The sequence below is a fragment of the Astatotilapia calliptera genome, chromosome 7 (genome assembly GCF_900246225.1).
Source record: "Astatotilapia calliptera chromosome 7, fAstCal1.2, whole genome shotgun sequence".
Lineage (NCBI taxonomy): Eukaryota > Metazoa > Chordata > Actinopteri > Cichliformes > Cichlidae > Astatotilapia > Astatotilapia calliptera.
Window position 1 is genome coordinate 65,682,787 of NC_039308.1, and position 27,387 is coordinate 65,710,173.

The window sequence follows — 27,387 nt, forward strand, 5'->3', positions numbered from 1 at the left end:
CTAATCCAGCCACGGGCCCATCCATCTGGCCCATCAAGACTCACTCTCATTTCATCAGTCCATAAAACCTTAGGAAAACCAGTCTTGAGATATTTCTTGGCCCAGTCTTGACGTTTCAGCTTGTGTGTCTTGTTCAGTGGTGGTCGTCTTTCAGCCTTTCTTACCTTGGCCATGTCTCTGAGTATTGCACACCTTGTGCTTTTGGGCACTCCAGTGATGTTGCAGCTCTGAAATATGGCCAAACTGGTGGCAAGTGGCATCTTGGCAGCTGCACGCTTGACTTTTCTCAGTTCATGGGCAGTTATTTTGCGCCTTGGTTTTTCCACACGCTTCTTGCGACCCTGTTGACTATTTTGAATGAAACGCTTGATTGTTCGATGATCACGCTTCAGAAGCTTTGCAATTTTGAGACTGCTGCATCCCTCTGCAAGATATCTCACTATTTTTGACTTTTCTGAGCCTGTCAAGTCCTTCTTTTGACCCATTTTGCCAAAGGAAAGGATGTTGCCTAATAATTATGCACACCTGATATAGGGTGTTGATGTCATTAGACCACACCCCTTCTCATTACAGAGATGCACATCACCTAATATGCTTAATTGATAGTAGGCTTTCGAGCCTATACAGCTTGGAGTAAGACAACATGCATGAAGAGGATGATGTGGACACAATACTCATTTGCCTAATAATTCTGCACTCCCTGTATAATGGCTGATCAGACCATTGTGACACATGAGGGGTAACAAACAAAACACAATCATAAATCACAAACGATGCAGTACAACCTAGTTTGCTAATAAACTAAACACTAAAGAAGAAAATCAAAAACCCCATTAAACCCTAAACTCAAATATTTAATTAAATACAAATACTTTGTTTTTAAAGTAAAGAAAACACCCATTCTCCCCTTCAGCAGGAAGTGGTGGTGTGGTCCAATTATCTTCTTTTCATTTAATGGTTTCAAACCCTGGCTACCATCTTTTGTCCAGCAACTCCCAGGGATTATGGCAGGTAAGAAATAAAAAGACAAAGGTTAGTCAGAAAGCAAAGAAATGAAGTATGAATACATAAGTAAACTAAATGCGCGCGCTTACAAATAGAACAAATGTATCCAAACCAATCAATAAAGTTATTGGAAACTAAAATGTATTACTATGTTCAAATGAAGAAAGAAAATACAAAAGTTACCGACTTTAGAGTGTGGCCACGGGTTTGGCCATCACAAGGACAGATATGAATTATAGATTTTGCTACGGTAACTACCGTTAAAATACTGGAAACTCAAGTCCTTCAAACTTCTAACAGACAGAGCAAATGTGTTATTAAAAGATATTATTTTATGGTCTCCATTGTAGCTGAAACTTAATAAGTAAAGCATCACTTTAAAACTGCAATTACCAAGCATGAGTTTTACTGGGACAGAATATGGAAGCAAAAGTAAATGTATTGTTCTCAATAGAGCACCCAGGTGTAACTTATCCACTGCCCAATGAGCAGAGCTCAAACACACTTTAAAAGGGTTTGATTATGTGTTGAATTGTCCATCTTTGACCTGTACATTCCTGTATTATAAGTTTCTTGTTTATAATTTCCAGGCATCTCTTTGTCTGTCTGTTCTTCAGTTCTTCGCCCTGGGAAAGAAAGCAAAGTGTTAAAAAAAAGGCAGCTAGTTTGTTCAGTTTTATGACTAACAGTGCTCATTCAACCTGTTCTGAGATGCAGCAAACAACTTTGTAGTACCTGAGTGAAGTCCCAGTATATCCCCATTCCTTTCTGCATAGCCTCTTTACAGTTGTACAGGCCAGGCTCAGTTTCTTTTGTGCCCGTGTCAGCTAAACATCGGTTGTCATTGTACTTATGTGACTTCATGCCACCAATGTAGAGCTCACCCGTTCCACGATAATATGTGAACTTAGAAAGGAAGAAAGAGAAAGAGACAGAGAGATACAGAGGGCAAAATGATATTAGGATGTTAAAAATGCTAACAACAGACAATAAGGAACAATAATTAACTTCTTCGATCTCTGTGGACTGTGACATTCATTTCAGATGGAATTGCACGCACAAATGCTTGTGTTTTGAAAGAGACATCCTGGGTGCGATCTAAAAATACCAGCTGCACTGTCAACAATCCTGAGCTTAACAAAGAGACAAGCTTAAAGACAAAATTACTCAGTTGTAACCCTTTAAAGCTTGAACCATGAAATAATTGCAAGAAAGGTTTTGAAAATAGAAAATAGAGTGTTTACCATTAAAAATTTTAAAAATATGAGTTCCAAATTTATTTTTTCTTCATTTTTTGCTTAAACTTGTGTTGTGCAATTTGTTGAGGTTGTTTGGGGGAGTCTGAAAAACTCCCAAATTTGTATCAAATATGATACAGTATGCGTTAAAAGATTTAATCAATTTATAGTGTTTTTCGTTTTGATTTTTGTTTTTTACAACTGCACTGCCTTATAATCATGATTATCAACATAATTATAAGGTGCTTCACTTACTTGAGGTCCATAGTAGTAGCAATTGTAGGCTATCGGTGTGTGACCTGGTACTGGACCTTGGTCTAGGCACATGTCAGCATCAAGGTTCTTCATCTGTCATCAGGAGAACATTATGAATATTACAAATGGAAACAGGCAAATCATCAAACACAGATTCCCACACATTGTGCAGGACCTCTCTGTACCAAACATACTAAGCATCAGAGAAAAGTAAACGTACTCCTCCGTATGCGAGGAGGTCGTCCCAGGGATCCAGCTTAGGATACACATTATCCAGGTACCATTTGAAAGGTTTACAGTTCAGCCTTTCTCTGAGTTTCTTCCTCTCTGAAATGTCGCCTATGTCAATTCCATGATTCTGCAAAAAGCAAAATAAGGTGTTAATCAGCTTATAGTTTCATGTGACTGAGGAAGAATCTAAAGAGAGGTTTCCTTTGAATGTCAATGTAGAAAAAGCTAAGAGCACTCAAAGTCTCATAAAGTTGTTAATTAACCAATGTTTTTTTGCGTCATGTAAGTAAACAAATGAAATATCCCTTAAAGAAAGTGTCATTTGCTGTTTGTGTCAGTGCCACAAACACCATGCCACAAAGTTTCTTCCTCTCTGAAATGTCGCCTGTGTCAATTCTATGATTCTGCAGGAACTAAGAAGAAGATGTGAATCGATTCACAGATTGTGACTGAGGAAGAATCTGAAGAAAGATTTTCCTTAAATGTCAATGCAAAAAAAGCTAAAACTCAAACACACAAAGAGCACTCAAAGCCTAATATGTACCCATAACTCATCTCCTCATGACTCTGTGAACAGGAGAATGAAATATCCTTTAGAGAAAACATAATTTGCTGTTTGTGTCAGTGCCACAAAACACCTCAAATGGGATGTTCCAAGCCAAGTTAACGTTGTGCTTGTATTCATCCATCCAGATCTCTGCAACTCTGAGGGCATTTCTCTTCATGGCAGGACCCAGGTCAGGCATGTAGGGCTTGTGGGCCCTCTCGATGTGGGCGATCTTGGAACATGGAACAACTTCAACACTGCCTCCACATGTCCATACCTACATGAAAAAAAAAAGCACAATAAAACTCAGTCACTATTCTTTCCATGGCTAAGATATAACTTTGGACCTCATCTCCTTGTTTGTATTACATAATTCATTTACTTGCTACCTGCACCTTCAGTTTCTATGGTATGTTTATAGCCATTTTAAATGATCTGCAGATTCGGACACCTGTGGTGATTATAACAAAATCCAGAAGGTCCATCTGCACAAATATTCTATATAATCTGATGGCAAAGACACTTATGTTTGCTTTACTATGAAAGAGAATTTATAACCATGTGGTCTTTACTCACACGAATTCCCAGCTCAACATTTTCTCCACCATACACTTTCATTCCTTCATCAAGGACTCCAATTTCCCCCAGAAACTTTCTATCAGCAACCATGATCCCCATGACAGATGGACTCCTAAAGTCAAAGAAGAGAACTCTATTTTAACTATTGTACATTGATATTAGATCATAATGATAGAGTTAATATGGCTGTTATATTGTTAAACATTGATTTCACTTGAACTTACTTGCCAGGCAGTGAACCATCATTAAGTTTGTAATACTCGGGTGTAAAACTCTCATACATGCACCACAGAGCCCAGTCGAAGGCGTGTGCATTGGGATGATATGTAGTAACCTTGAGATCATCAAAGTTGACTCTATCAAACACCGGGGAAACCACCACAGTTCTGTCAGCTTTAATCTGTGTCAGCAGAGGTTCAGCCCTGCATGAAGGAGGGGAACAAAGAAAAGGTGGAAAAGTTAGTCAACTAATGTGTACATTTCATTAATTGCTGACATGTCTGGGTCAACACTCTTCAATCACACTATGCAGCATGACTATGGCAACTGGTATAAACTGGAATTATGTGTCACAGTCTGGCTGGCAGACCGTGGGGATGTGGGGAAAGGAGGACCAGATCACCAGACATGTAAAGTGTTTGTATGTGAGAAAGAAAAACGTATTACTCTCAGCAAATCTGTCGTGAAACTTTGACACATCCATGGCCTCAAAAAATCACTGATGGCAATTTATATTTGGTAAACTTGTAGCTAATCTCATGAAGACAGCATTGATATGTTCTTTAACACAATGTGGTAATATAATGATAAAAGAAAACAGAAAATATAAGACTTAAACCAACAACTGAATATATGTATTTCTGCCATGTTCCTACCATATCTCATGGACTTCAATGTGTGCGTCCAGGATGGCCACCACGTCAGCAGTAGCAGCCCTCCACCCGGATGCTCTGGCATGAGCGAGACCTCTCTGCTCACTGTGCCTCACTCTCACAATACGGAGATTAGGGTTCTCCTGCTCAAGCAACTTCACATAAACGTCAAGGTCACCCTTCAGATTGTCTGAATGGAAAAAGATAGTTATGTTTTTTTCTGAAGGAAGTGTGGGTAAGGAAGTGATACCAGCAGATTCAAACCATCTAAAGAAGAAAACTAGTCCCAAACATGTGTGATGTGATAGTCTTCACTCAGCTTTTGATGATATATTTGAATTGGCTTATAACCAATCGTTTGTATCCAATTTACCATTAGAACTATGGTCATCCACCATTATTATCTCCTTCAGCAGGTTTTTAGGAGTGCGGTCGATGATGCTGCGCAGGGCTCTTTGGAGAACAGACAGGGCTTCATCCAGGTAGATGAGCACCACACTGAGACTTGGCAGGTCCTTGGGGTAACTCTTTTTCAAACACCTATTTATTAAAAAGATCAGAAATTTGAAATATTTTAGCAAGAAATAGACTGGATAGAGTAATTTTTTTTCTTTGAATGTACAGGAGAGAGAATGAAAGATTAAAATGAAAAGTTGTAAAAGTTGTACCGAGGATCTCTGGAATCTGGAAGAGGTCGATCCAGAGGGAGGCGATCGCTCAGAAAAACATTGTACCCATACTTCTCATACAGGCTCTGAGCCTCTCTTTGGTCATCTTCAGAGAGATTTGCCCCCCACTCCTTGAACAAGACCGAGTTAGGGAACAGTTTTTCAGACTTTTTCATTTGATCTGCTTCATTTTGGGGTTGGATATTTGCATCATCTTTCTTCTTCTCTGCTTGCTTTTGAACTGCTGGCTGTTGGACTTCTGCTGATTTTCTTTGTTTTTCTCTGTCCTCTTCCAATATTTTCTGCATGATATCCTGCTTTTTCTCAAAACCTCTGAGTACTTTGTCTTCAGTAAAAGAGAATGTAAGAAAAAACATGATCAAAGAAATGGAATGAGTAACTTTCATACATGCACTCATCTTCTACATTTCCTACCTCGGTTTACATGCATACAGAAGGATAAAAACAAAAGCATAAATAAAAATACACTGCACGTTCAAAAGCTAAAATTGCAGTATTAAACACTGTTAGATTTGTGTTCTCATGAGTAAATATATTGATTTAGTTTATGTTGGGAGAGACGTTTTTTCTGATTGTCGTTTTCTGATTATCATTTTATTTTGAAAGAGATTTTACTTTGGTGATTGTTTTTTCATTTCCTCTTCCTGTTCCGTGTGTGTGTTCAGTTGGCGCGAACTGCAGCAATGATGTATTGCATTCCCTTCCTGTGTTGCTAACAATAAAAGAAACGGGCAAAGTAATCAACCAAGTGAGTGTATTATTAAGAGAACATGGCCGAAGAAGAAGAAAACTCTTCAAGCTCAACAGGTTATGGGCCCAGGCGTGACACAACAGGAGGAAGATGGCAGAGGTTAGTGTTCAACGGAGACGAAAACAGTTACGAACTTTGGGAGGCGAAGTTTCTCGGCCACATGCGGATCATTGGCCTAAAGGACACTATATTATCAGTCACTAACCCAGATGCAGAGAAGAATGCTGAATGCTACGCTGAACTGATACAGTTTCTCGATGATAAAAGTCTGTCACTGGTAATGAGAGATGCGGCTGACGACGGAAGAAAAGCTTTAAAAATACTACGTGACCACTACGATAGTAAAGGCAAGCCCAGAATCATCGCACTGTACACAGAGCTGACGTCTTTACAGGAGAAACCAGATGAGACAGTGACAGATTATATTATCCGAGCTGAAAAAGCAGTGACCTCTCTAAGAAATGCAAAAGAAGTCATCAGTGATGGACTTATTATCGCTATGATTCTAAAGGGGCTTCCTGAAACTTACAAGCCATTTGCTATCCACACAACTCAAAGCAGTGAAGATTTAACATTCACACAGTTCAAAAGCAACCTACGAAGTTACGAGGAAACAGAAAAATTTGACAACAAAGTAAAAGTGGATAATGTGATGAAGGTTGATTTAACATCAATCACCTGCCATGGATGTGGAAACAAAGGACATTTTGTAAAAGATTGTCGCCAAAAGGGAACACCTAAGTGGTGTAACTACCATAGAAGCTCGACACACAGTGATGAGACATGTAGAAGAAAAACCAAGTACAGAGATGACGCAAAACTAACTGTAGTAAAACTAGAGGGCAAGAAAGAAGAGCAGACTTTTGTATTTAAAGTCAGTCAAAGACCTCTGACTACTGACATAATGAGAGAAGGACTAATGGTGGACTGTGGTGCGACTTCACACATCATTACGGAGAAGAATAAGTTCATAAAGTTCGACGAGACCTTTGATCCTGGGGAACACTACATGGAGCTCGCTGATGGATCCAGGACAAACAACGCTGCACTCAAGAGGGGAGACGCGAACGTCTCTCTACGAGACACACAAGGACACTGTACTACCATCACACTAAGAGATGCTCTGTTCATCCCATCCTACCCTCAGAGCATATTTTCAGTGAAGGCAGCTACAAACTATGGAGCACAGGTGATCTTCAAGAAGGGACAGAACAAACTAGTGAACAAAGATGGGACAGTCTTCCCCATCGAAGAATACAACAGACTCTACTATTTGAAAACGGTAAACATTGAAACATCACTCAATGACATAATGTCCTGTGATACTGTTAATCTGGCTTGTGATGTAAAAACATGGCACGAAATTTTAGGACATTGTAATGTTAGCGATGTGTTAAAACTACCTGATGTTGTAGATGGCATGAAAATCACAGGCAGTGGGATGCTAGATTGTAATGTGTGCACAGAAGGGAAATTCACTAACAACAGAAACAGACAAAGCGACCCAAAAGCAAGTGAACCATTACAGTTGGTACACACTGACCTAGCCGGCCCTATTGAACCAAGTGGCCAAAGTGGTCATAAATACGCTATAGTATTTACCGATGATTTTTCAGGGGCAGTGTCAGTTTACTTCCTAAAACAAAAAAGTGACACGACAGAGGCCACAGCAAAGTTTCTAGCCGACTGTGCACCATACGGCAGTGTTAAGTGCATTAGATCGGATAATGGCACAGAGTTCACAAGCAGTTCCTTTCAGTCTCTTTTAAGGGAAAAAGGCATAAAGCATGAAACATCTGCACCATATTCTCCTCATCAAAATGGCACAGCTGAGAAGCAATGGAGAACTCTCTTTGAAATGGGGAGGTGTCTCTTACTAGAAAAAGAGCTGCCAAAAGAATTATGGCCTTACGCCGTTCAAAATGCAGCTCACACCCGCAACAGATGCTACAGTAGCAGGACTAAAAGTACACCATATCAAATGTTAACAGGGAAAAGACCAGATCTCTCAAAACTGTGGATATTTGGATCAGACTGTTATGCATACACACATAACCACAAGAAACTTGATCCCAGATGTGAAAAAGGAATATTTGTGGGTTATAGTAAAAATAGCTCAGCATACCTGGTCTATAACCCTCGCACAGGAAAAGTGTCAAAACACAGGCTTGTGAGATTTATCAAGAAGAACACTGTTGAACAACAAACACAGACTGATGAATATGACTCAGAAATTCAGACTTATGAGTATGTAGTACCCTCAAAAGAAAGTACAGGACAACAAAACGAAAATGCAACAGAGAACAGACCCCCAAGAGATGAGGAAACCACCACAAACGAACAACAAACACTGACATAGAAAGAAATGAGGATGATGAGCAAAAACAAACTGAGCGCTACCCTAACAGAGAAAGGAAACCTCCCAAATATCTAGAGGATTACACATCTAACTGCAAAGATTTAACAAATGTAACCTCTGTGAGTGTTGATTACTGTTACAGAGCAACCTGTGGAATCCCCCAAACCTATAAAGAGGCGATGAAATCACCAGAAGCACCAAGGTGGAAACAGGCCATGACAGAAGAAATCAACTCTCTGAAAGAGAATGACACATTCGAACTGACTACTTTACCTACCGGTAGAAATACCATTGGAGGAAAATGGGTCTACGCCCTCAAAGAAAATTAACAAGGACAAATATTCAAAACCAGGTTTGTAGCAAAAGGTTACAACCAGACACAAGGGATAGACTACCAAGAGACATTTGCACCAACAGCAAACATGACATCTGAATGCAAACCCAGATCCACACCGTGTGATCTAAAAACGGATACTACCACGTGTGGAGAAAATGATGGAAATGAGACTGTTAACTCAAGAGAGTACAGAGAAATAGTGGGCAGCTTAATATATGCCATGACGTGTACGAGACCAGATATAAGCTGGGTTGTTAGCAGACTATCTCAAGCACTAGCTCAACCCATGAGAGAGGACCTAGTAATGGCAAAGCAAGTCCTCAGGTATCTGAAAGGTACAAATGACTTTGAACTGATCTTTAAGAAAAGCAGTGAGGATCTAGATCTAATTGCTTACGGTGACTCTGACTGGGTATCCTCTGTAAAAGACAGACGCAGTACAACAGGCTACTGTTGTGCACTTACTAAAGAGGGACCAGTAATATTTTGGAAAACAAAGAAACAGCCTACAGTGGCACTCTCAACATGTGAAGCTGAATACATTGGTCTTGCAACCACTACTCAGGAGAGCATGTATTTAACCCAACTGTTAAACGGCATGGACAAGAAAAGATACACATGCACGAAACTGTTTGGGGACAACCAAGGGGCCATTGCTTTGAGTAAAAACCCTGTGAAGAGACAGAGGTCCAAACACATTGATGTGAAATATCACTTCATTCGTGAGGCGGTAAATGAAGGGAAAATCTGCATTGAATACTGTCCATCAGAAGAAATGACTGCAGACATACTAACAAAACCAGTCACAAGAGTGAGACTCAGAAAGTTTCAAAAGTGGTTCTTTGGAAATGCATAAGATGCTATGGGTTGATAGCATGAGAACAAGGGCGGGGTGTTAGATTTGTGTTCTCATGAGTAAATATATTGATTTATTTTATGTTGGGAGAGACGTTTTTTCTGATTGTCGTTTTCTGATTGTCATTTTATTTTGAAAGAGATTTTACTTTGGTGATTGTTTTTTCATTTCCTCTTCCTGTTCTGTGTGTGTGTTCAGTTGGCGTGAACTGCAGCAATGATGTATTGCATTCCCTTCCTGTGTTGCTAACAATAAAAGAAACGGGCAAAGTAATCAACCAAGTGAGTGTATTATTAAGAGAACATGGCCGAAGAAGAAGAAAACTCTTCAAGCTCAACAAACACTTTAATTGAACAGGGACATAAACTTGTGTTATCATTTTATCTCATTTGTCAACAATAAACTGCAAAAGACCTATTTATTTCTTTTTATAACCATACTAAGGGTGCTTTCATTAATGTCTTTCCCCCTATACTTTTTACTAATAAATCATTGGCGGGCATTGACTTAATGTCATATCTTCAATACATGTGCATGTAAAACTGCCTCTGAATTTAATTGATATTTCGCTTAATTTTATTACCATATTTAACTTTCTTTCTTGTATAAAACCCACGGGTAGCATTTAATCTTAATAATAATAATAATCATCTAAAAGAGAAACTTTAATCTGACTGAACTCACTTAGATCGCTGATTCTTTCCTCCAGGTTGGACGAGGTCTTCATGCGCGGTGTGTCCATCTCGTTTTTAGTGTCCACGCTATGTTGGTGTCCATTCTTCAGAAAGATGCCGAAGTACAGCATGACCCCCACAGCTCCCACTAACAACAACAGCCGTTTTATCCACGTTCCCCTCATTCTGATAACACACCAGCCTCCCAGCCAGACAATCCAACGTGAGAGGACACAAAGAAGCACACACACACAGCTCATCTACTGACTGGACGAGATCAAATAGCTGATAACTTCTGATGTGAATGCTATTAAATCGTTAGTTGAGCAGACACGTGAACATCGCTACCCGCCCATCGCGGCAGGTACGCCCTGCAGCAAGCAGCGTCAGGGTCATGGGCGGGCCCTGTGCGTCCAGACCTGCCCAAAAAAGTGACTGTGCCTCGTGAATGTAACAGACAATAAAAGATATATTGTATATTTAAGAATTCTTTGTAAGAATAGTGTGTTAATAAACATGGTCCAGCCAAATTAATTAAAAACAACTCTCATCTCCTCATTGAATAGCTAACCAGTCAATTAGCCTGTAGTCCAAGCGGGCAGAAATCTCAGACTTGATAAGTATCCCTCACGCTTCTTTGGGACTAAAAAGAGGTCTGCAGAAAAGTCTGCAAAGACCAAAACACCACCATATTACCAGATGACGAGGGGAGGTGCACAACAGACTATCACACAAAAATGACTACATTCCTCAGTGGCTAAAGGATAAATCTAATGACAAAAATCAACTCCTACTTCATCTCATTAATATTACGAGTCCACAAGTAAACTGTGTCTTTTCTTTTTTATTCATATTTCTAAGTATGTGTGAACCCTGAACCCTGAATATTTCTAAGTACTGATTGTAAGATGTGACTGGATTAAAGAAAGAAATTATGGTGAAATGATGACTGAGAGGCTGTACATTTCTGCATTTATCATACTGATAACATAAACGTATGTCTAAGTTTTACATATAAGGACATATTAATGCCGCTGTTGTTTACCAGGACAGACTCATATGCAAACCGATGACCTCGGACTTCTTTTCTTTATTTGAGTCACAGATGATGAAGGTCGGTTCTCTGAAAACCTTTTACTGTATTTTAATCTATCGACCTGCTGGACCTGCTGGGGTCTTTCTAACTGAATTTAACGACCTTCTGACATCGATCATTAAACTGGAGAAGTTTGTAATATTGGGAGACTTAAACCTTCATATTGATGACGCTTCCTGTAACACTGCTGCTGAGATCATCACTATCACTGAGTCTTTTAACTTTAAGCAGCATGTTTCTGGCCCCACACATACAAAGGGCCACACACTGGATCTTGTTTTCTCCTGGGTTTAAATATACATGATGTATGTGTGGAAGATGTCCACATGAGTGACCATAGTTGTATATTCTTTAATTTGTCATTTTACGTGGATCCTTCACCTCCTAAATTGATGATCCAAAGGCGGATTATAAACCAGGATGCTGCTAGGTTCTCTGCCATGTTTGACCCTCGCATGGCTCAAAATGATATGGATTCACTTATTTTGTCTTTTAACAATCAATGTAAATCTATTTTAGATACGGTGGCACCTCTGAAGCAAAGTGTTGTCCATTCTTCAAATTTCTATCCCTGGATAAATGAAAATACTCAAAATTTCAAGAGATATTCTGTCAAGTTAGAACGTTTATGGAAGGCTTCCAAGCTTGAGGTTCATCGAGTACATCTCAAGGAATCAATATCCTCACTTAACAACATGATAAAAAATGCCAGAACTGAATAGTTTTCAAATCTAATGGCTTCAGAAAAGAAAAATCCCAGAGTATTGTTTGATACAATTATGAAAATTGTCTCTCCTGATATTCCTTATGTACCAGTCTATACTAAATCTGATTGTAATGAATTTTTAAACTATTTTATTAATAAGGTCGCTGCCGTCAGGTCTAATATTTCTCCATCATCCTCGATCGGGGCGATCGTGGCTCAAGAGTTGGGTGTTCGTCTTGTTCGTCTTGTAATCGGAAGGTTGCTGGTTCGAGCCCCGGCTCGGACAGTCTCGGTCATTGTGTCCTTGGGCAAGACACTTCACCTACCGCCTACTGGTGAGGGGCCGATGGCGCTTCTGTCAGTCTGCCCCAGGGCAGCTGTGGCTACAACTGTAGCTGCCTCCACCAGTGTGTGAATGGGTGGATGACTGGGTGTGTAAAGCGCTTTGGGGTCCCTAGGGAGGACTGGTAAAAGCGCTATACAAATACAGGCCATTTACCATCCTCTCAGTATCACGCTGATATCTGGTCCTCTTTTACTCCTGTTACCTTACAGGACATCAGTGCTCTGCTTGGTCAAATGAAACTGACTCAAGCCACCTTGATGTACGTCCTCCATCATTTTTCATTAGTGTGTTTGACTCTATTGGCCCCTGTATTCTGGAAATAATTAATACTTCTCTTTATACTGGCTCAGTTCCCAGCTAACAAGCTATTGTTGAACCAATATTAAAGAAACCAAATATGGACCCATCTCTTCCAAGCAGTTACAGGCCAATATCAAAATTAGCATTGGTGTCAAAGATCTTGGAAAAAACAGTTGCAGAACAACTTAACAACTTTTTGGAGAAGAACAATGTTCTGGACATTTTCCAGTCTGGTTTCCGCAAATTGCACTCCACTGAAACCGCTTTGCTTAAAGTGTCTCTGATGGCAGCAGACACTGGAGAGAACACCGTTCTGGTTCTGTTGGATCTCAGCTCTGCTTTTGATACTGTTGATCACAGCATCATGATAAATAGGCTGAAGGACTTGCTTGGGATTACTGGTGTCGTTTTAAAATGGTTTATGTCGTATCTATCTGAGAGATCCTTTACTGTCTGTATGAATCATGTGCTGTCGGAAACATCAGTTCTGCCTTCTGGGGCACCTCAAGGATCTGTTTTAGGTCCTATTCTCTTTTTGCTGTATATACTCCCTCTAGGCCACATTATCAGACGTTACAATAATATTGCTTATCACCTCTATGCTGATGACATTCAGTTATACTGTTCTTTCAAAACTTCTGAGTTTTATAAATTTCTTGTTTAAATAATTGTCTGTCAGAAATCAAACAATGGTTAAATGACAGTTTCCTTCAGTTAAATGCAGATAAAACAGAAACCTTGATTGTTGCACCTGATCACATGCTCTCAGAAATTAGGCAGCATATCAGTTTTTTAGACCCTTAGAAACGTAGGTGTTATATTTGACAGTTCGATGTCTCTTGAGAAACACTAAACAACTTGTCCGGAACTGTTTTTATCATCTAAGAAACATTTCTAAACTCAGGCTACTTGTGTCAAAGGCAGAACTTGAGATGATTCATGCTTTTATCTCTTCTCGTTTGGATTATTGTAACAGTCTTTTTTACGTGTCTCAACAAATCAGCTCTGGATCGCCTTCAGTCTGTACAGAATGCTGCGGCGAGACTTTTAACTGGCACAAACAAGAGGTCACACATTACTCCAGTTTTGGCTTCTCTTCATTGGTTGCCACTAAATTTTAGGGTTCATTTTAAAATTTTAGTTGTAACTTTTAGAGCTCTGCACGGTGAAGCTCCCCAGTATAACTCTGACCTGTTGAAACCTCATGCTTCATACCGAGCACTTAGGTCTTTAGGTCAGAGGTCACTATTGGTCCCACAGACTCGGTTCAACACACGTGGGGATCGAGCTTTTCAGGCACCGAGGCTGTGGAACTCCCTGCTGTTATCTTTATGCTGTCTAGACTCCACTGACTCTTTGAAAAAGCAGATGAAGACATTTCTATACAAACGGGTTTTTAATTAATTTTAACTTGTATGCCTGATCTTATTGTGAAGCACTTTGTGATTTTTATCTGTGAAATGTGCTATATAAATATATTCTACTTACTTACTTAATAATAAAAAATAATCGAGTCCTCCTCAGGTTTTAAAATAACTTTATTTTACAATCCCAGATGAACAACATGTGACCTGTTATACCTTCTCGTTATTGGTTCAAAAATAACAGAAGCAGTGTGTAAACTAAGTAGACCCCATAATTCAATACTTTTTAGCACCAATAAGTTAAAATAATTCTTCCCTCTCATGCCATTATGGAGGAATCTTGGCCAACTCCTCTTTGCAAAATTGCTCCAGTTCATTGAAGTCCTTGGGCATTTGTGTGTGTGCGCAGCTTTCTTTAGAGCTCATTCAGCCTTTTAATTGGCTTGAATGTGGTCTGGACATTGACTGGGCCATTGCAACAGCTTTTTCTGCCATTCTGTTTTAGATTGACTGGTGTGTTTGGCATCATTGCTCTGTTGGTCAAGTCCGACAGATGGACTCACGTTTCACTCTAGAATACTTGATGTACAGAGGCGTTCCTGGTCACCTCAGTGAGTGCAAAGTGCCCAGGTCCTGTGGCTGCACAACAAGAATAAATTGTTACCCATCAACCACTCTGCTTGACAGTTTATGTGCTGCGTTTGATTTTCACCAATTGTGGCACTGTGCACCATAGCTCAATATCATAGTTTGATTTTGTGTGTGCAAAATACATTTTTGCAGATATCTTGTGGTTCAGATACAATTTTCCAACCCTAGCCTGTGCTGCCATGTTCTTTTTAGAATTTAGAGGCTTTCTCCTGGTAATCCTTCCAAACAAGCGAGTCTTTCATTAACTTGAATATTCTAATAGAGCCCTGTAGAGTCGGCGATGTGCATTTCTTTTCCAGTTTCTCTGAACATTGCACAGTTTGACCTTCTGGTGATGTTGCTGAGATGTCCAGTCCTGGGAAGATTGGCATGTGTCTGACATTGTTTTCCACTCGTGAATAATCTTTATCGGTGTGGAATGATGAACTTCAAAGTATTTGAAACTTGTAACCCTTCCCAGACACACACCCAAATCCTCCAGACCTTCTAAAGATCAGATGATATTTTGTTTATGTTTCTTTTATCCTTCTTTCTTTCTTTAAATTTAAATCCTAATATGTAAAAGCTTGACAGTGAAAGAGTGTAAATATTGATTAATGTTGTTTTCAAAACTGCCTTTGTGGTCTTTCATACTTTGCATGTCTTGGAACAAAAACCACAGACACACCCAAGGTTAAAAGTATAATGTTGTCACGGTTGTTACGGTTCCATTATGAAACAGGTTACATTTATCAGCAGCATGTCTTAGACCACCCATATCTTTCAATTGAGCTGTAAATTTCGTGTCAGTGACATACCTGTAAAGTTTCTTAACTTCATCTTGAGTTTGTGTGACATTATTCCATTTAGAAATTCTGTCCATAGCCAGACAGGGAGGCACATGCATAGGTGTGTGCAAAAATAGGTGCTCCAGCTGAACACATCCCTATTTCCTGTACCTTTTTCCAAGTATTTATGAGTCACATCCAACAAAGTTTAAAACAATGGCTTCACTTTGATGGCAACTACACACCTAGAAACCTTCCAGACTACATTTGACTTTTAGTAGTCAATTGAGTGCATACATTTACAGCAAATTGTTGTTTTTGGTCATAGTTTTTCCCTTTCGAGCCAGACGTTAATTGATTTAGTGAGGCTGTTGTGCACACAGCAGTACAAGGTAAATGCATGTTTATTCACTGTTGCTTTTTAAGCTGTTTGTTCTCTGCAGCTGAATATGTGCTTAGAACAGTTCTGTCCTGTTCTCTCTATCTTCTCTGGGCTCCAGCAGTTACTCAAATAGGGAAGGCTTAATAACACAATGCCTGCCAGGACACCACACACCAGGACCCACTGGACCACCCCTCCACTGCATCTGAGATACATATCACACCATCACCTCACTCATAATTTTGTTAAAATAAAATAAAAAATTAAAATTGCTCGTTAATCTATAGTCAATCTATAGTCAGTCAAAAAAGAAGGAAAACAAAAACCTAATTTGTCCTTAAAGTTGGGAAATTACTGTTACACCAGTCAAAACATGAAAAAACCCACAGCTTAGCTCAATAAGATAAATATCTCAGAATGAAAAAGTACACTAAAGAATGAGCTCAACTAAATTTTAAATATACAAAAGAGATTTAAAAATTCCAAATCTAAACACGATACAATAAAGAGATTAAATCTTAAATGAATTAAAGTATTGTTTTTGCATCTGTAAAATTATGCAGAGTTAATGGAGTTGGAGTTTAGCATTGCAGCACAATCAGGTTTACATAAAGTGGACAAAGAGCCCTTTTATTCACTCACAGGTGACGTCCAAGCCGTACAGTCATCATGCATTCCTGTTTTTCTTGCTGCAACTGTTCAATGTCAGTTCTGTGAAAGATAATTCTTAAAAGGTATTATCTGTGGATCTGTGTATTGACAAAGACTACAGGTCGTGACTACATTTAACCGGAGCAATAAAGCTATTTTTACTTGTGGCTATTTGCACAATAGAAGGGGTAAAAAGAGATGACACACCAGTCTAATGAACTTGAATGCTTGCACCTGCACACCTGTGTTTTTCAATATTTTGCACAACACTATATCATAATTATTGTATCACAACATATGGATCAAATAAACCTCTTTTCAAAATGTCAATTTCTGGAATTTGCACATTAGCTGTTCATTATTATGTCATAACTGTTCAAACTCCAGGAAAGGTAGAAAAATGTGTACTCTAGTTATTTGTAGTGAGCACTGTAGAATTGCAAACATTTTCCAGGGTAGTCAGCGATGTCATTGCAAAAACACGCTTAAATGGTTTTGACCTTTTTTTAAAAAAAAGAAATGTATTTTAAATGAGATCGAGTTTGAACACACTTTAATATAACAGACGGTCATGTTAAAAACGGCACTAAAAGCTTGTGACGAGATGCTCGATCCTCCAGCTCTGCCCACTGCACTGCTGAATGATGAGTTCATAGTAAAAGTTTGCTCCCTGGGCGATTTCAAGGCATCTGTTTGTTGCTTTGTTTATGATTGCTTGGCCCTGCCACAGTTTGAGAGAAAGTATGAGGCAACAGTGCACAACAAGTGTTTGTAAAAAAAAACATTGGAGTATGTCAGTAGGAGCATCTGAACATTTTTGACTTTAGCACCTCCCACCAGTGGCACCTGAAAAGACACTATACAGGGACGCCATTTAAACATTACCATGATTGTTATCGACCAAGATCTTACTTGTTTGAAGTCCCAGTGCATGTGTAGTTCATTCGTTTTTGCCAGTGGACACTCCTGCAGGGCGGGAGAACTTCCAGAGCCTGGATCAACCAGGCAGCGATCACTGTTATAATTGTGAGATGTAATCCCCCCAATGATTATTTCACCATCTGTGTTGTAGTAGCAGTGCTGTTAAAAGGAAAAGTAATAATTTCAGATTATTTTTTAGTCATATTTATTATCCTGGTAGTTTGGTACTCTACATTACCTGTGGTTGTTGGAAGTTGCATCCATGCAGGATGGGGATATTTCCTGGAACAGGTCCTTGGTCCACACAGTGGCTCTTATGAAGGTCGTTCCGTAACTGGAGTGTCAAAATTGCTTAATTGCTTTGTACTGAATCATATACTCACTGTGTGGGTACAGTTTCTCAAATATATATTTAAATCTCCTGGGCTTTGCTACTACATGTTTTTTTAAACTTTTTTTTTTAAAATTTACCACATTTAGAGTCTTAAATCATGGAAATCCTCCTGAAATACAACTGAACTTTTAACACAACCACATTTCTTATCTTGAACTTACTCTAATAGATATTTTTGTCCTTGTGACAAAGTGCTCAAAAAGCAAAATAAAAAGCCACTTACCACACCATAACCCAACATGTTATCCCATGTTGACAGACTGGTGTAGACATTTTCCAAGTACCATTTGAAGGGTTTACATTTAAGCGTCTCTCTGAGCTCCTTCCTCTGAGACACATCACCAATATCGACCACGTGATCCTGTGTGTCAGATGTCACACCAGAAAGCATGATTTCCACAGTAACATTCTTATTTCTGATGATATTTCTGATCAATAAGAAGAAAATATTGTATAGACTTTATTGTATTGTATAGACTTATACAGTGAACTTTTAAATAGAACAATATATTTAGGGACAAAACAGCCAACCACTAAAAGGAAGCATCTCTCCTGAATAAATAGGACAAATAGTATGCCAGGTACAAAAAAAGTTGAAGAAAGACATTCCTCAGTTTAAGCTTGTAATTGGTAGTGTAAGCTAATTTGCATTATAAAGTAATTTATAATATAGGCCAGGGGTCGGCAACCTGCGGCTCCGGAGCCGCATGCGGCTCTTTAGTCCTTATAGTGTGGCTCCGCGTGGTTTGGGAAAATAAATTAGAAGTATTTAGCTGAAGTGTATTTTATTTGTCTTTAGTTCTTTTTTAACTTGTAGCTCTAAATTGGAAGATTATTGTGATATTGAAATATAAAAATAAAATTATATTTTATTATTTTTCATCGCTCAAAATAAGCATCACACTCGCGGAAGCCGGTGTACCCGCCGAAACAACGTGCATTTATCGAGACTTTCAACCCCAGGTAGGCCAATTATGGATCTTCGGATCCACATTATGCCAGCAGCTGTTCTCCACTGTGAACTATGTTAAAAACAAACACCGCTCACACCTTACAGATGACAGCTTACAGTCCTTCGTAAAGATGAAAGTGACTTCGTACAGCCCCGATTTGCAGACGCTGTGCGCAGAGGTTCAGGAGCAGAAGTCCCATTGTAAACATACCACAGCAGACCCGACGATGTTTCCATGAACACACTTTTCAACATCTCAGGTAAAATACATATTTAGGCAGAAATTTGCAAATATCTATTTTTTTTAGCAGCATGGTGCTTTTTTTCCAATTACTTTTTAAAAGTCAGGTCAAGGCTCCAAAAGCCCAAAGGCGATATGAGGGGGGCGGCTCACAACAGTTTTTGTTTGCTGGATCATTGTAGTTCAGCTTTCCTTTTGTTATATTTCTTTAAGAGTTCAAAATGTGTTAATTACATAAATAAAATGTAATTTTCTCTGTAGCACTTCATGGATTTCACAAGCAGCACACCTTAGTTGCTCTGTGGATTCTTTTAAAAAGCAGTTAAAAACTTTTCTTTTCAAACAAGCCTTTTGTTGATCCACGTATTTTATATTCTTTACATTATTTACATTTGATCTTTTACATTGCGTATAATGTCTATTGATTGTATTGTTTATTTTAATCTTTGTGTACAGCGCTTTGTGACTGCCTGTCTGTTAAAAGCGCTTAACAAATAAACTTTACTTACTTACTTTAGTTGTTCACACAAAGCATAAAGGTAAAAAACAAACAAACAATATATGCAGTGTTATCTTCATTTTAGGTGTCAAAAAGTATTTGCGGCTCCCAGTGTTTTCTTTTGCTTGGAAACCGGGTCCAAGTGGCTCTTTGGGTGTTAAAGGTTGCTGACCCCTGATATAGGCTATACATACTCAGCTGTGATGATCCAGATCTGTCCATATAGAAATAAACTTTATTGGATACCTACTTTTCTTATGTTCGGGTCCATATCTATATCCTTGGACTCTGTTAGAGTAGCCTTGCAAGATTTGCAGTTTGTGTTTGTGTGGGTCTCAAACTTAAATGAGCTGTGGGCCCCTGCTGGCACTGTCATGTCATGTGAGGGACACTTTAGTGTTCAAGTAGTACAAAAAAACCCAACCAAACAAACAAGAAAACACTCACAAATATTTCTGAAAATGTAGTCTTTCAAATACTGTATAACAAGACAAAATTGCAAACGTGAACACAACTTTTTTCCCTCCCTCTTAACTAACTGAAGTCTTTCATTGAAGTACCAAATCAGGGCCCGCAAAATTTCAAAATCTCTGGTAGCCCTTCCAGCAGACACTCTTCAGTTTTTGGTAGCCCAAAATAAATTTAAGTAGCCTGAAAAAAAAGAGGACAATTTTTTGATTGACTTAAAAAATTGTTAAAACACAAATTACAACAACTGTAAAAGAATACAATCATCAACTCAAATATTTGGTTCTAATTGAACAGAAATTTCTATGAACTTGTAAGAACTGTGTAGAACATGAATCAGTCTGTGTCAGATCCTGAATCTGACATTTCCACTGAAGTCACGTTTAAGAGGTAAGTGGAACCAAGATCATTTGCTTTGTTTGCAAAGGCTGCTACATTTTGCCAAAGGTAGTTCACTCTTTGCAGCATCGCGCTGTTCTAAACAGCTTTTTCTTCTGCGTTTCTTCTGGACTTCTTGTTGTGCTTGGTTTATTTTTAGTAGTTTTTTTGCAATTGGCGTTTGTTCTGGGAAAGATACTGCAGACTGAGCAATAATGCATTTCTTGCATTTCTCATGGGTTCTAATGGGGTCTTTCTTAAAATTACTGGTCCCAGTAACAAAGGTGCTTGTCGACTCAGAAATCGAGGGAAAGAAGACACACCCAGCAGAACATGATGTTATTTAGCTCGTCATATTCCAGCCACAGAAATTCTTTTGTCCATGAAACCAAAAAAAGCTGCGCTTTTGTTTTTGCCTCATAGCCTGATTTGTCATATCTTTTCCGTTTTGTGATCGGCTTTTCTTTGGTGGTCCCTTCTTCACCCTGACCTGTCTTATTTGGCTCTGCAGAACTAAAATACCTGCATAAATCCATCTGCTTTTACACAGGCACTTGCATAATGATCAGCGATTCTCTGCGCAATCAACCTGCATCACAGGTTTAAGCTTGCTGCGGGAGATTTCACTTGTCACGTTTGAATAGTAAGCTAATGAGTGATAAGACGATGTCAGAGGAACTGGTGCGCAACTAATCTGTCACTCACCAGTCAGTAGCTGCCGCTCTCTATTCACAGTTTGCGCCATCGCAAAGTGAAAGTGAAGCAAAAAACAAGCGGAAATTCAAACGCGATTTCAATATGTCACATACTGACAGCTACGTTTGCCAAAGAATGCAAAAGCATTGACATATTTTTTTCTTCCTATGACAGCCTGACGGGCAGGGCTGAGATGGATTTTGGTTTTGCGAGCCCTGCAAATAAACACTTGGTCCTCTCTTTCTGGCCAGACATGTAGCAGCACTTCTGCTATCATTTGGCTTCTATTTAACAAAATAAAAATGCAGAAATAAGTGTACACATTAGTTTTTGACTCTGTCACTGAACTAACACAGCCAATCCCTCAACATGTTTCTCTGCTCATATTGCCTTCATATTAACTCATTTTTAACATTGTACTCAACAACAAACAAATCCAAGAAAAATTTTCAGGGGCCAAATTGCATTATATTTCTTCACGTCTATAAGTACCACAAGTAGGGGTTTGAGACCCCACCTACAGCAGACCATGGAAACTAATACCATTAAGCTCGTGGCACACTGATCTTAATGCCAGATGAGGTTTGAAACTCTCCAGTTTCTGAGTCACCAGTGTTGGTGGCTTTTACACACTATGTGTCGTCCTATATGGTGACTCCACCAATAACTTTATACAGCCTCACCTTTTGTCTGAAGTAACATGTTATATTTTCCATTAGACTCCCCTCCCTGAAAGCCCACTTTCGATTGATTAGCTACCATTTTCTTATCAGAACTCAGTGCTTGAAAACCCCGCCTCCTCATGTCTGCGGTGACCATATAAGGAAATCTGTGCCAAACTGACATAATGTTAGCACAAGACTGGAAACAAACATTGCAAATTAAGCTAACAGGGGTTGCATTTACACATACTGAGCTAATTATTTCGAAATCTAGTCACATTTCAGATGAGTATCCAATACATAACAGAAAAAAGCAAGAGTGCAGTAGGTACAATTTAAATTAATAAATGTGTGTGAAGAAGTTGAATTAGGTGAAAACACCTTTAGATCATTAGCACACATGATATGCAGTATTTTTAACAGACAATGTTTCAAGAATCCAAATTTTACAGCGTATTCATGTGAAGGACAGATTTCACATGTTCTGTTTATAATCTAATGAGTTTGACAAGTAAAACACTCAAGAATACATATACTAAACTAGAGATGGCACGATACCACTTTTTTATGTCCGATACGATATCATAAATTTGGATATCTGCCGATACCGATATGAATCTGATATAGTGTTTTTTAATCAATAAAACTGTTTTTTAATATCTTGCTGCTTTTTGTATAAGTTCATACTCAAGTTAAAAACAAAACAAAACACTAAAGCTATTCTGTTAAACCTGTATGCAAAAAATACACTGCACCCAAAAAATTTCATAGTTCAGCAAAACTGATCAATCTAATAAACTTAAACCTGCTCCATCCTCCCTATTCTGGTATTTTAAAGAGTAAGCATCCTAACTAATCGGGCTCTAAAACTCCCAGCAAAAAAAAAATAGGGAACCCCCTCCACCTCATGATGCTTAATCGATGTAATCAACTTTAATTTGATGCAGTGTGAAAAACAATGCACAGAAATCAATTATTTTTCAAGAATAATTAAATAGATTCAACATCTTTCTTCAACAGAACTGCAGAGATGGTACTTTCCCAAAGGAAAAAGTACTGTACTAGGGTATATTAGACTTAACAGTTACTATATACAGTTATGGACTTCTATACATTTTACATCAGATTAAAACTTTGGGTGTAAGATTCAGATAATTATTTATTAAAAGCTCGACATTTTAAATGAGAATAAGAAAGAAAAGTATGTCTTTGTGCCCCCTTCTCCCTGTTAATGCCCTATCGGCCCCCCTGGCTAAACTTTGCTAGATCCGCCCCTGCACAGTTACCAGCCGTCAGCTGCGTAGAAAAAGATCCTGGTGTAGAAAGTAATATTAAATACATTCTAACAACAGCTGATCAAGCTTAAACGTGCTGCTGTTGTTCAGCCGCTGGTTTCCTCTTTCTGGTGCAAAGTGGGCCAAAAACAAACAAGAGACACGGACTCGCGACAGAAAAGCTGATCAGCTGATCATTAAGCAGTTTCATGATTGAAGTAGCAGCCGGAGAGAGAGAGAGAGAGAGAGGCAGTCGCTCCATATATCGGTTGATAAGCTTAACGCTGGAATGCTTTACAAACATTCAGAGATGAACTTACACACTTGCTTTACTTCTCTCTGGGGTAACTTCCTCGGAGATGAAATGCTGGTTTGGTAGCGAAGCTCCAAATACTCAACCAGACCGCCGACAGGTCTCACACGCCACAACCGCTCTATCACATGATGCATACTGCTCCAAAGTGCTACAGTTATGAGGCGAGTTACGGCGTGTCGCAAGTTTTGTGAGGTGCTTTTTTGATATTTAATGGATCGATTACATTTTTTATTTCGCTCCGATCCAGTAATTTACGTCAGTATCGGACCGATACCGATACGTAATATCAGATCGGTCCATCTCTATACTAAACATAAACTTTAGATTATAAATCATCATACAAACCTCCAGTGGGACGTTCCACGCGATAAATACATTTTTCTTGTATTCATCTAACCAGATATCTGCCACCCTCAGAGCATTTCTTCTCATGGCAGGGCTGAGATCAGGTGCATATGGTTTATGGGCCCTCTCGATGTGGGCTATCCTCGAGCAGGGCACAACCTCTATACTTCCTCCGCACAGCCACACCTGAGTAGACACAGATCAGACGGCCGTGATCGGCAAATCTTCAATCTTAAATAGTTTAAAAGCGTGGACTATAATATTATTACTAATAACTTACACGAATTCCAAGTTCAACATTTTCCCCACCATAAACTGTCATCCCACCATCCAGCCCACCAATTTCTCCAAGAAAAGCTCTGTCTGCTGCAAAGATTCCCATAACAGAGGGACTCCTGTGCAAAAACCAACACATGAGTTTTTTTCCCCAACAATTCTCTACCTATATTGTCTGCAATCCAATGTCACTTGAGATACATTTTGTGATGCTGTCTCTATCGCCTCTTTGCTTGCACGCTTCACGTACTTCCCCGGTTGTGATTCATCCATCTTCTTTACCCACTCAGAGCTAAAGTGCTCGTATGTGCACCACATTGCCCAGTCAAAGCCATGAGAAAATGGGATATATCTTTCCACGTGTAGGTCATCAAAATGGACCTTATCAAAGACAGGGGACACTACAACAGTCCTGTCAGCTTTGATCCTGTCCAGCAAAGGTTCTGCCCTGCAGAAGAGGAACAAATAAGACACCAAGAGAACTTTCCAGTATGTCATTTTTCTGTTCATAAGATTTCATCCAAAATTACTGTTTTTATCTGAACTTGAAGCGCTAGCAAAAGAAATAATTCATTAAATAAGGAGGGAAACAGGTACTTCATTGGTGGAGGATGTGTTCCTCGACTTCCTACTTTACTCTTGTTTTCCTGGGGGGAAAAAACAAACCATAAAGTTAAAACATGTACTTACCATCCTTCTGTGGCTTCAATATGGGCATCTAAAATGGCCACAACGTCAGCTGTGGCATGCTCCCAACCGGATATCCGGGACTGTGATAAGCCCATTTGTTGCGTATGTCTCACTTTCTTCAATAATCCGGGCATCTCTTTGTTAATTTGATCTATGTAGTCTTGTAAGGGTTTTCCAAGGTCATCTGGAATTGAAATAGAGATCTGTGACAAAGCTGATGTAGTTCAAAATACTGAGTGACATTAGCGAGGACTATCTTTGTAAGCTTACTGTAATTGCTGTAGTCATCCACCAGAATGATTTCTTTCAGCAGCTTCTTTGGAGTGTGGGTGATTATACTTTGTATTGCTCTCTTAATGACAGACAGGGCCTCATTTATGTAGATGAGTATCACACTGATGCTCGGCAGATCTTTGGGATATTTCTTTGCCAGACATCTAAACGGCGTGAGATGGTGTGTATTAGATTAATGTTTTAGTAAGCTCAAACAGACCATTAGCCCAGCCCCGTTTTTCGAGGTTTACTTGGGAGTAGTGAGATAGTTTTAAGCTCTTCTAGGACAAAGGATGACAACATTGGAATTTGCAGCAGAAAATAAATAAATAACTAAAAATACTTGACCGTCATGGATCTCATTAATAAAATGTACCTGCTGTCTCTTGTGTCTTGAAGCTTCCTGTCAAGTGGCAGCTGGTTACTCAGGAAGGCATTGTATCCATAAATCTGAAACAGACCTTCAGCTTCCTTCTGCTCTTGTTCTGTCAGGCCATCGCCCCACTTGGTAAACAGGACGGAGTTTGGGTATAACTTTGGCATAACGATCTTCTCTTCTTCTTTGTCCACATTTCGTAAAATGGAATTTGTGAAATTCTTTTGACCTAAAACCTCGGTTAGCTTTGCTTTTGTGGAGGTTAAAAAACAGAAGGATGAAAACTGTTATTCATGGTTGGGGCAAAAAAAGAAGAAATTGGCAGAATTGTTTCGACTTATCAAGTGCTCTTCAAAAATTCGTCACACAGATCAAATCTAGCATGCATCTTTCCCCCTTTGGGTTCCTAACATTGAAAAAGAAAAAAAAAAGTACAACACCACCTTCATCATGGCCATATTTATATCTATATTACCGAATTTCCCAGGGGAACCCACCCGAGGGATTAATAAAGTTTTATCTTATCTTATCTTATCTTATCTTATTTGTTATGATTAAATACAACAACCAAAACATGAGCAGGGTAAAGCAATGTCTATAAAAATGAAAAATGGATGAATACGCTTGAAGACCATATGAGATGGACCAAGCTGTGTTTAACAGCAACATTCGCCAAGAAAACTATACACAGGAAACCTTAGTGGACAATTCTTTTTTTATGCAATGAATAGCATTAAAGAAAAAGCATTGAAAGGAGATTTCTCATTGGTTGCAACCCTTATAGTTAGCAGTCTTGGCTTGCTCTGTCTCATTCAGTTCTGCTTTCAGGTAATGGTAGCGGTGGTGGCGATGTAGAATCCCAATAGTATTTTGCTCTACACTGGAAGCACATCCTCCAGACCAACCACCAACCAACACCACCATGACTTAACAGAGCAACTATTCATAAAAAGAGAGCCATGAGATTGGGAGTACACATTTACTTTTGACACACATACATTTCTTGTGAATGGTGGATTTTTACAATGTGATAGCTAATAACAGGTTAAGCTATTTCACTGAAGGGTAACTTTATCAATAATGTTGAAAAGAAGTCAGCGTGTGAGAATGTGAACTTTGAAACTGATACTCACTCAGTTTGTTTAGAGTCTGTTCGATCCTCTCCAGTTTTCTCTTTAAAAGTTCTTGATCAGCTACTCCCTCAGGAATAGATTTTCTGGGTGTACAACTTCTATTTGTGTAGATGATGAAAATGTATAGTGACAACAGAAATGATCCGATTATTCCAACTCTTCGTATGTTTACCTTCATTGTGGTTTCTCACAGAGGATCACAGTGTAATTATGTCCTCTGCAGCATTTCAGCTTTCTGTGTCCGTTTGAACAGGCTTTAAAACTCAAGCTGTATAATAAATCATATCTTATCTTAAAGTTTAAACATTTCTGAAAGAAAAAAAACTCACACAGCTATTAAATAGTCTTTTACTGACGTAAAGGTGCAGAGGTGATGCCAACAACCGTTATCAGGCTAACAATAAAGGTTTCAAAGTACACACAGTAAATTTCATGTGCTTGTAAAACTTACTCAGCCTCCTTTCTTTTAAGATAAGATAAGATAAGATAAGATAAGATAACTCTTTATTGTCATTGCACAGTCATACATAGTACAGTAGTACAATGAAATTGGAAAAACTGTCCTACGTCGGCACTACATATAACACAACACGACACGATATGACACATCACAACGTAACAAACAACACAACACAGTATATTAACTTAGTATAAAAAAGAAGAATAAGTGTATGTGTATTGCACACTGTTATTATTGCACATTAATTATTATTGCACCTTGTTATAAATATAAATATTATTGTTATCGTTTTAAACATTGTTACCTCCCCCTAAAAAGTCCAGGGAGGTATCCAGTCAGGTCAGCTGTTAGCATTGATCAGGGCTATTGCCCTGTTG

The 27,387-nt window shown here is 38.9% G+C and overlaps 3 protein-coding genes across 3 annotated transcripts; 1 reads left to right on the plus strand and 2 right to left on the minus strand.

Moving 5' to 3' along the window:
* Window positions 1-1,511: 1,511 nt before the first annotated feature.
* On the minus strand, window positions 1,512-10,578 carry LOC113027498 (probable polypeptide N-acetylgalactosaminyltransferase 8). The gene is made up of 11 exons (XM_026177116.1): window positions 10,404-10,578; window positions 5,396-5,741; window positions 5,101-5,267; window positions 4,731-4,917; window positions 4,080-4,277; window positions 3,853-3,967; window positions 3,368-3,553; window positions 2,719-2,856; window positions 2,499-2,591; window positions 1,741-1,911; window positions 1,512-1,631 (listed from the first exon to the last, which is right to left on the minus strand). Exons 1-11 carry the CDS (start codon window positions 10,576-10,578, stop codon window positions 1,512-1,514), a joined length of 1,896 nt encoding a protein of 631 aa, XP_026032901.1.
* On the plus strand, window positions 6,576-8,704 carry LOC113027499 (uncharacterized). The gene is made up of 2 exons (XM_026177117.1): window positions 6,576-7,449; window positions 8,669-8,704. Exons 1-2 carry the CDS (start codon window positions 6,667-6,669, stop codon window positions 8,696-8,698), a joined length of 813 nt encoding a protein of 270 aa, XP_026032902.1. The 5' UTR covers window positions 6,576-6,666; the 3' UTR covers window positions 8,699-8,704.
* A 6,664-nt stretch (window positions 10,579-17,242) lies between the features above and the next one.
* Window positions 17,243-26,728, minus strand: LOC113027500 (probable polypeptide N-acetylgalactosaminyltransferase 8). Its single transcript, XM_026177119.1, has 11 exons — window positions 26,551-26,728; window positions 25,418-25,667; window positions 25,039-25,205; window positions 24,769-24,952; window positions 24,329-24,526; window positions 24,083-24,197; window positions 23,803-23,988; window positions 18,195-18,332; window positions 17,816-17,911; window positions 17,569-17,736; window positions 17,243-17,377 (listed from the first exon to the last, which is right to left on the minus strand). The coding sequence occupies exons 1-11, from the start codon at window positions 26,726-26,728 to the stop codon at window positions 17,243-17,245; spliced, it is 1,815 nt and encodes a 604-aa protein (XP_026032904.1).
* Window positions 26,729-27,387: the final 659 nt, after the last annotated feature.

What these genes read in the sequence shown, in the direction of transcription:
- LOC113027499 (XM_026177117.1), top strand. Translation starts at nt 6,667, where the DNA reads ATGATTCTAAAGGGGCTTCCTGAAACTTACAAGCCATTTGCTATCCAC. An exon ending in GACTCTACTATTTGAAAACG is followed by an intron (nt 7,450 to 8,668) that starts GTAAACATTGAA and finishes TTACTGTTACAG; the next exon opens with AGCAACCTGTGGAATCCCCC.
- LOC113027498 (XM_026177116.1), bottom strand. Translation starts at nt 10,578, where the DNA reads ATGAGGGGAACGTGGATAAAACGGCTGTTGTTGTTAGTGGGAGCTGTG. An exon ending in GGAAAGAATCAGCGATCTAA is followed by an intron (nt 5,742 to 10,403) that starts GTGAGTTCAGTC and finishes CTTTTACTGAAG; the next exon opens with ACAAAGTACTCAGAGGTTTT. An exon ending in ATTGAAGTCCATGAGATATG is followed by an intron (nt 4,278 to 4,730) that starts GTAGGAACATGG and finishes TCCTTCATGCAG; the next exon opens with GGCTGAACCTCTGCTGACAC.
- LOC113027500 (XM_026177119.1), bottom strand. Translation starts at nt 26,728, where the DNA reads ATGAAGGTAAACATACGAAGAGTTGGAATAATCGGATCATTTCTGTTG. An exon ending in ACAGACTCTAAACAAACTGA is followed by an intron (nt 25,668 to 26,550) that starts GTGAGTATCAGT and finishes CCTCCACAAAAG; the next exon opens with CAAAGCTAACCGAGGTTTTA. An exon ending in CAAGACACAAGAGACAGCAG is followed by an intron (nt 25,206 to 25,417) that starts GTACATTTTATT and finishes CACGCCGTTTAG; the next exon opens with ATGTCTGGCAAAGAAATATC.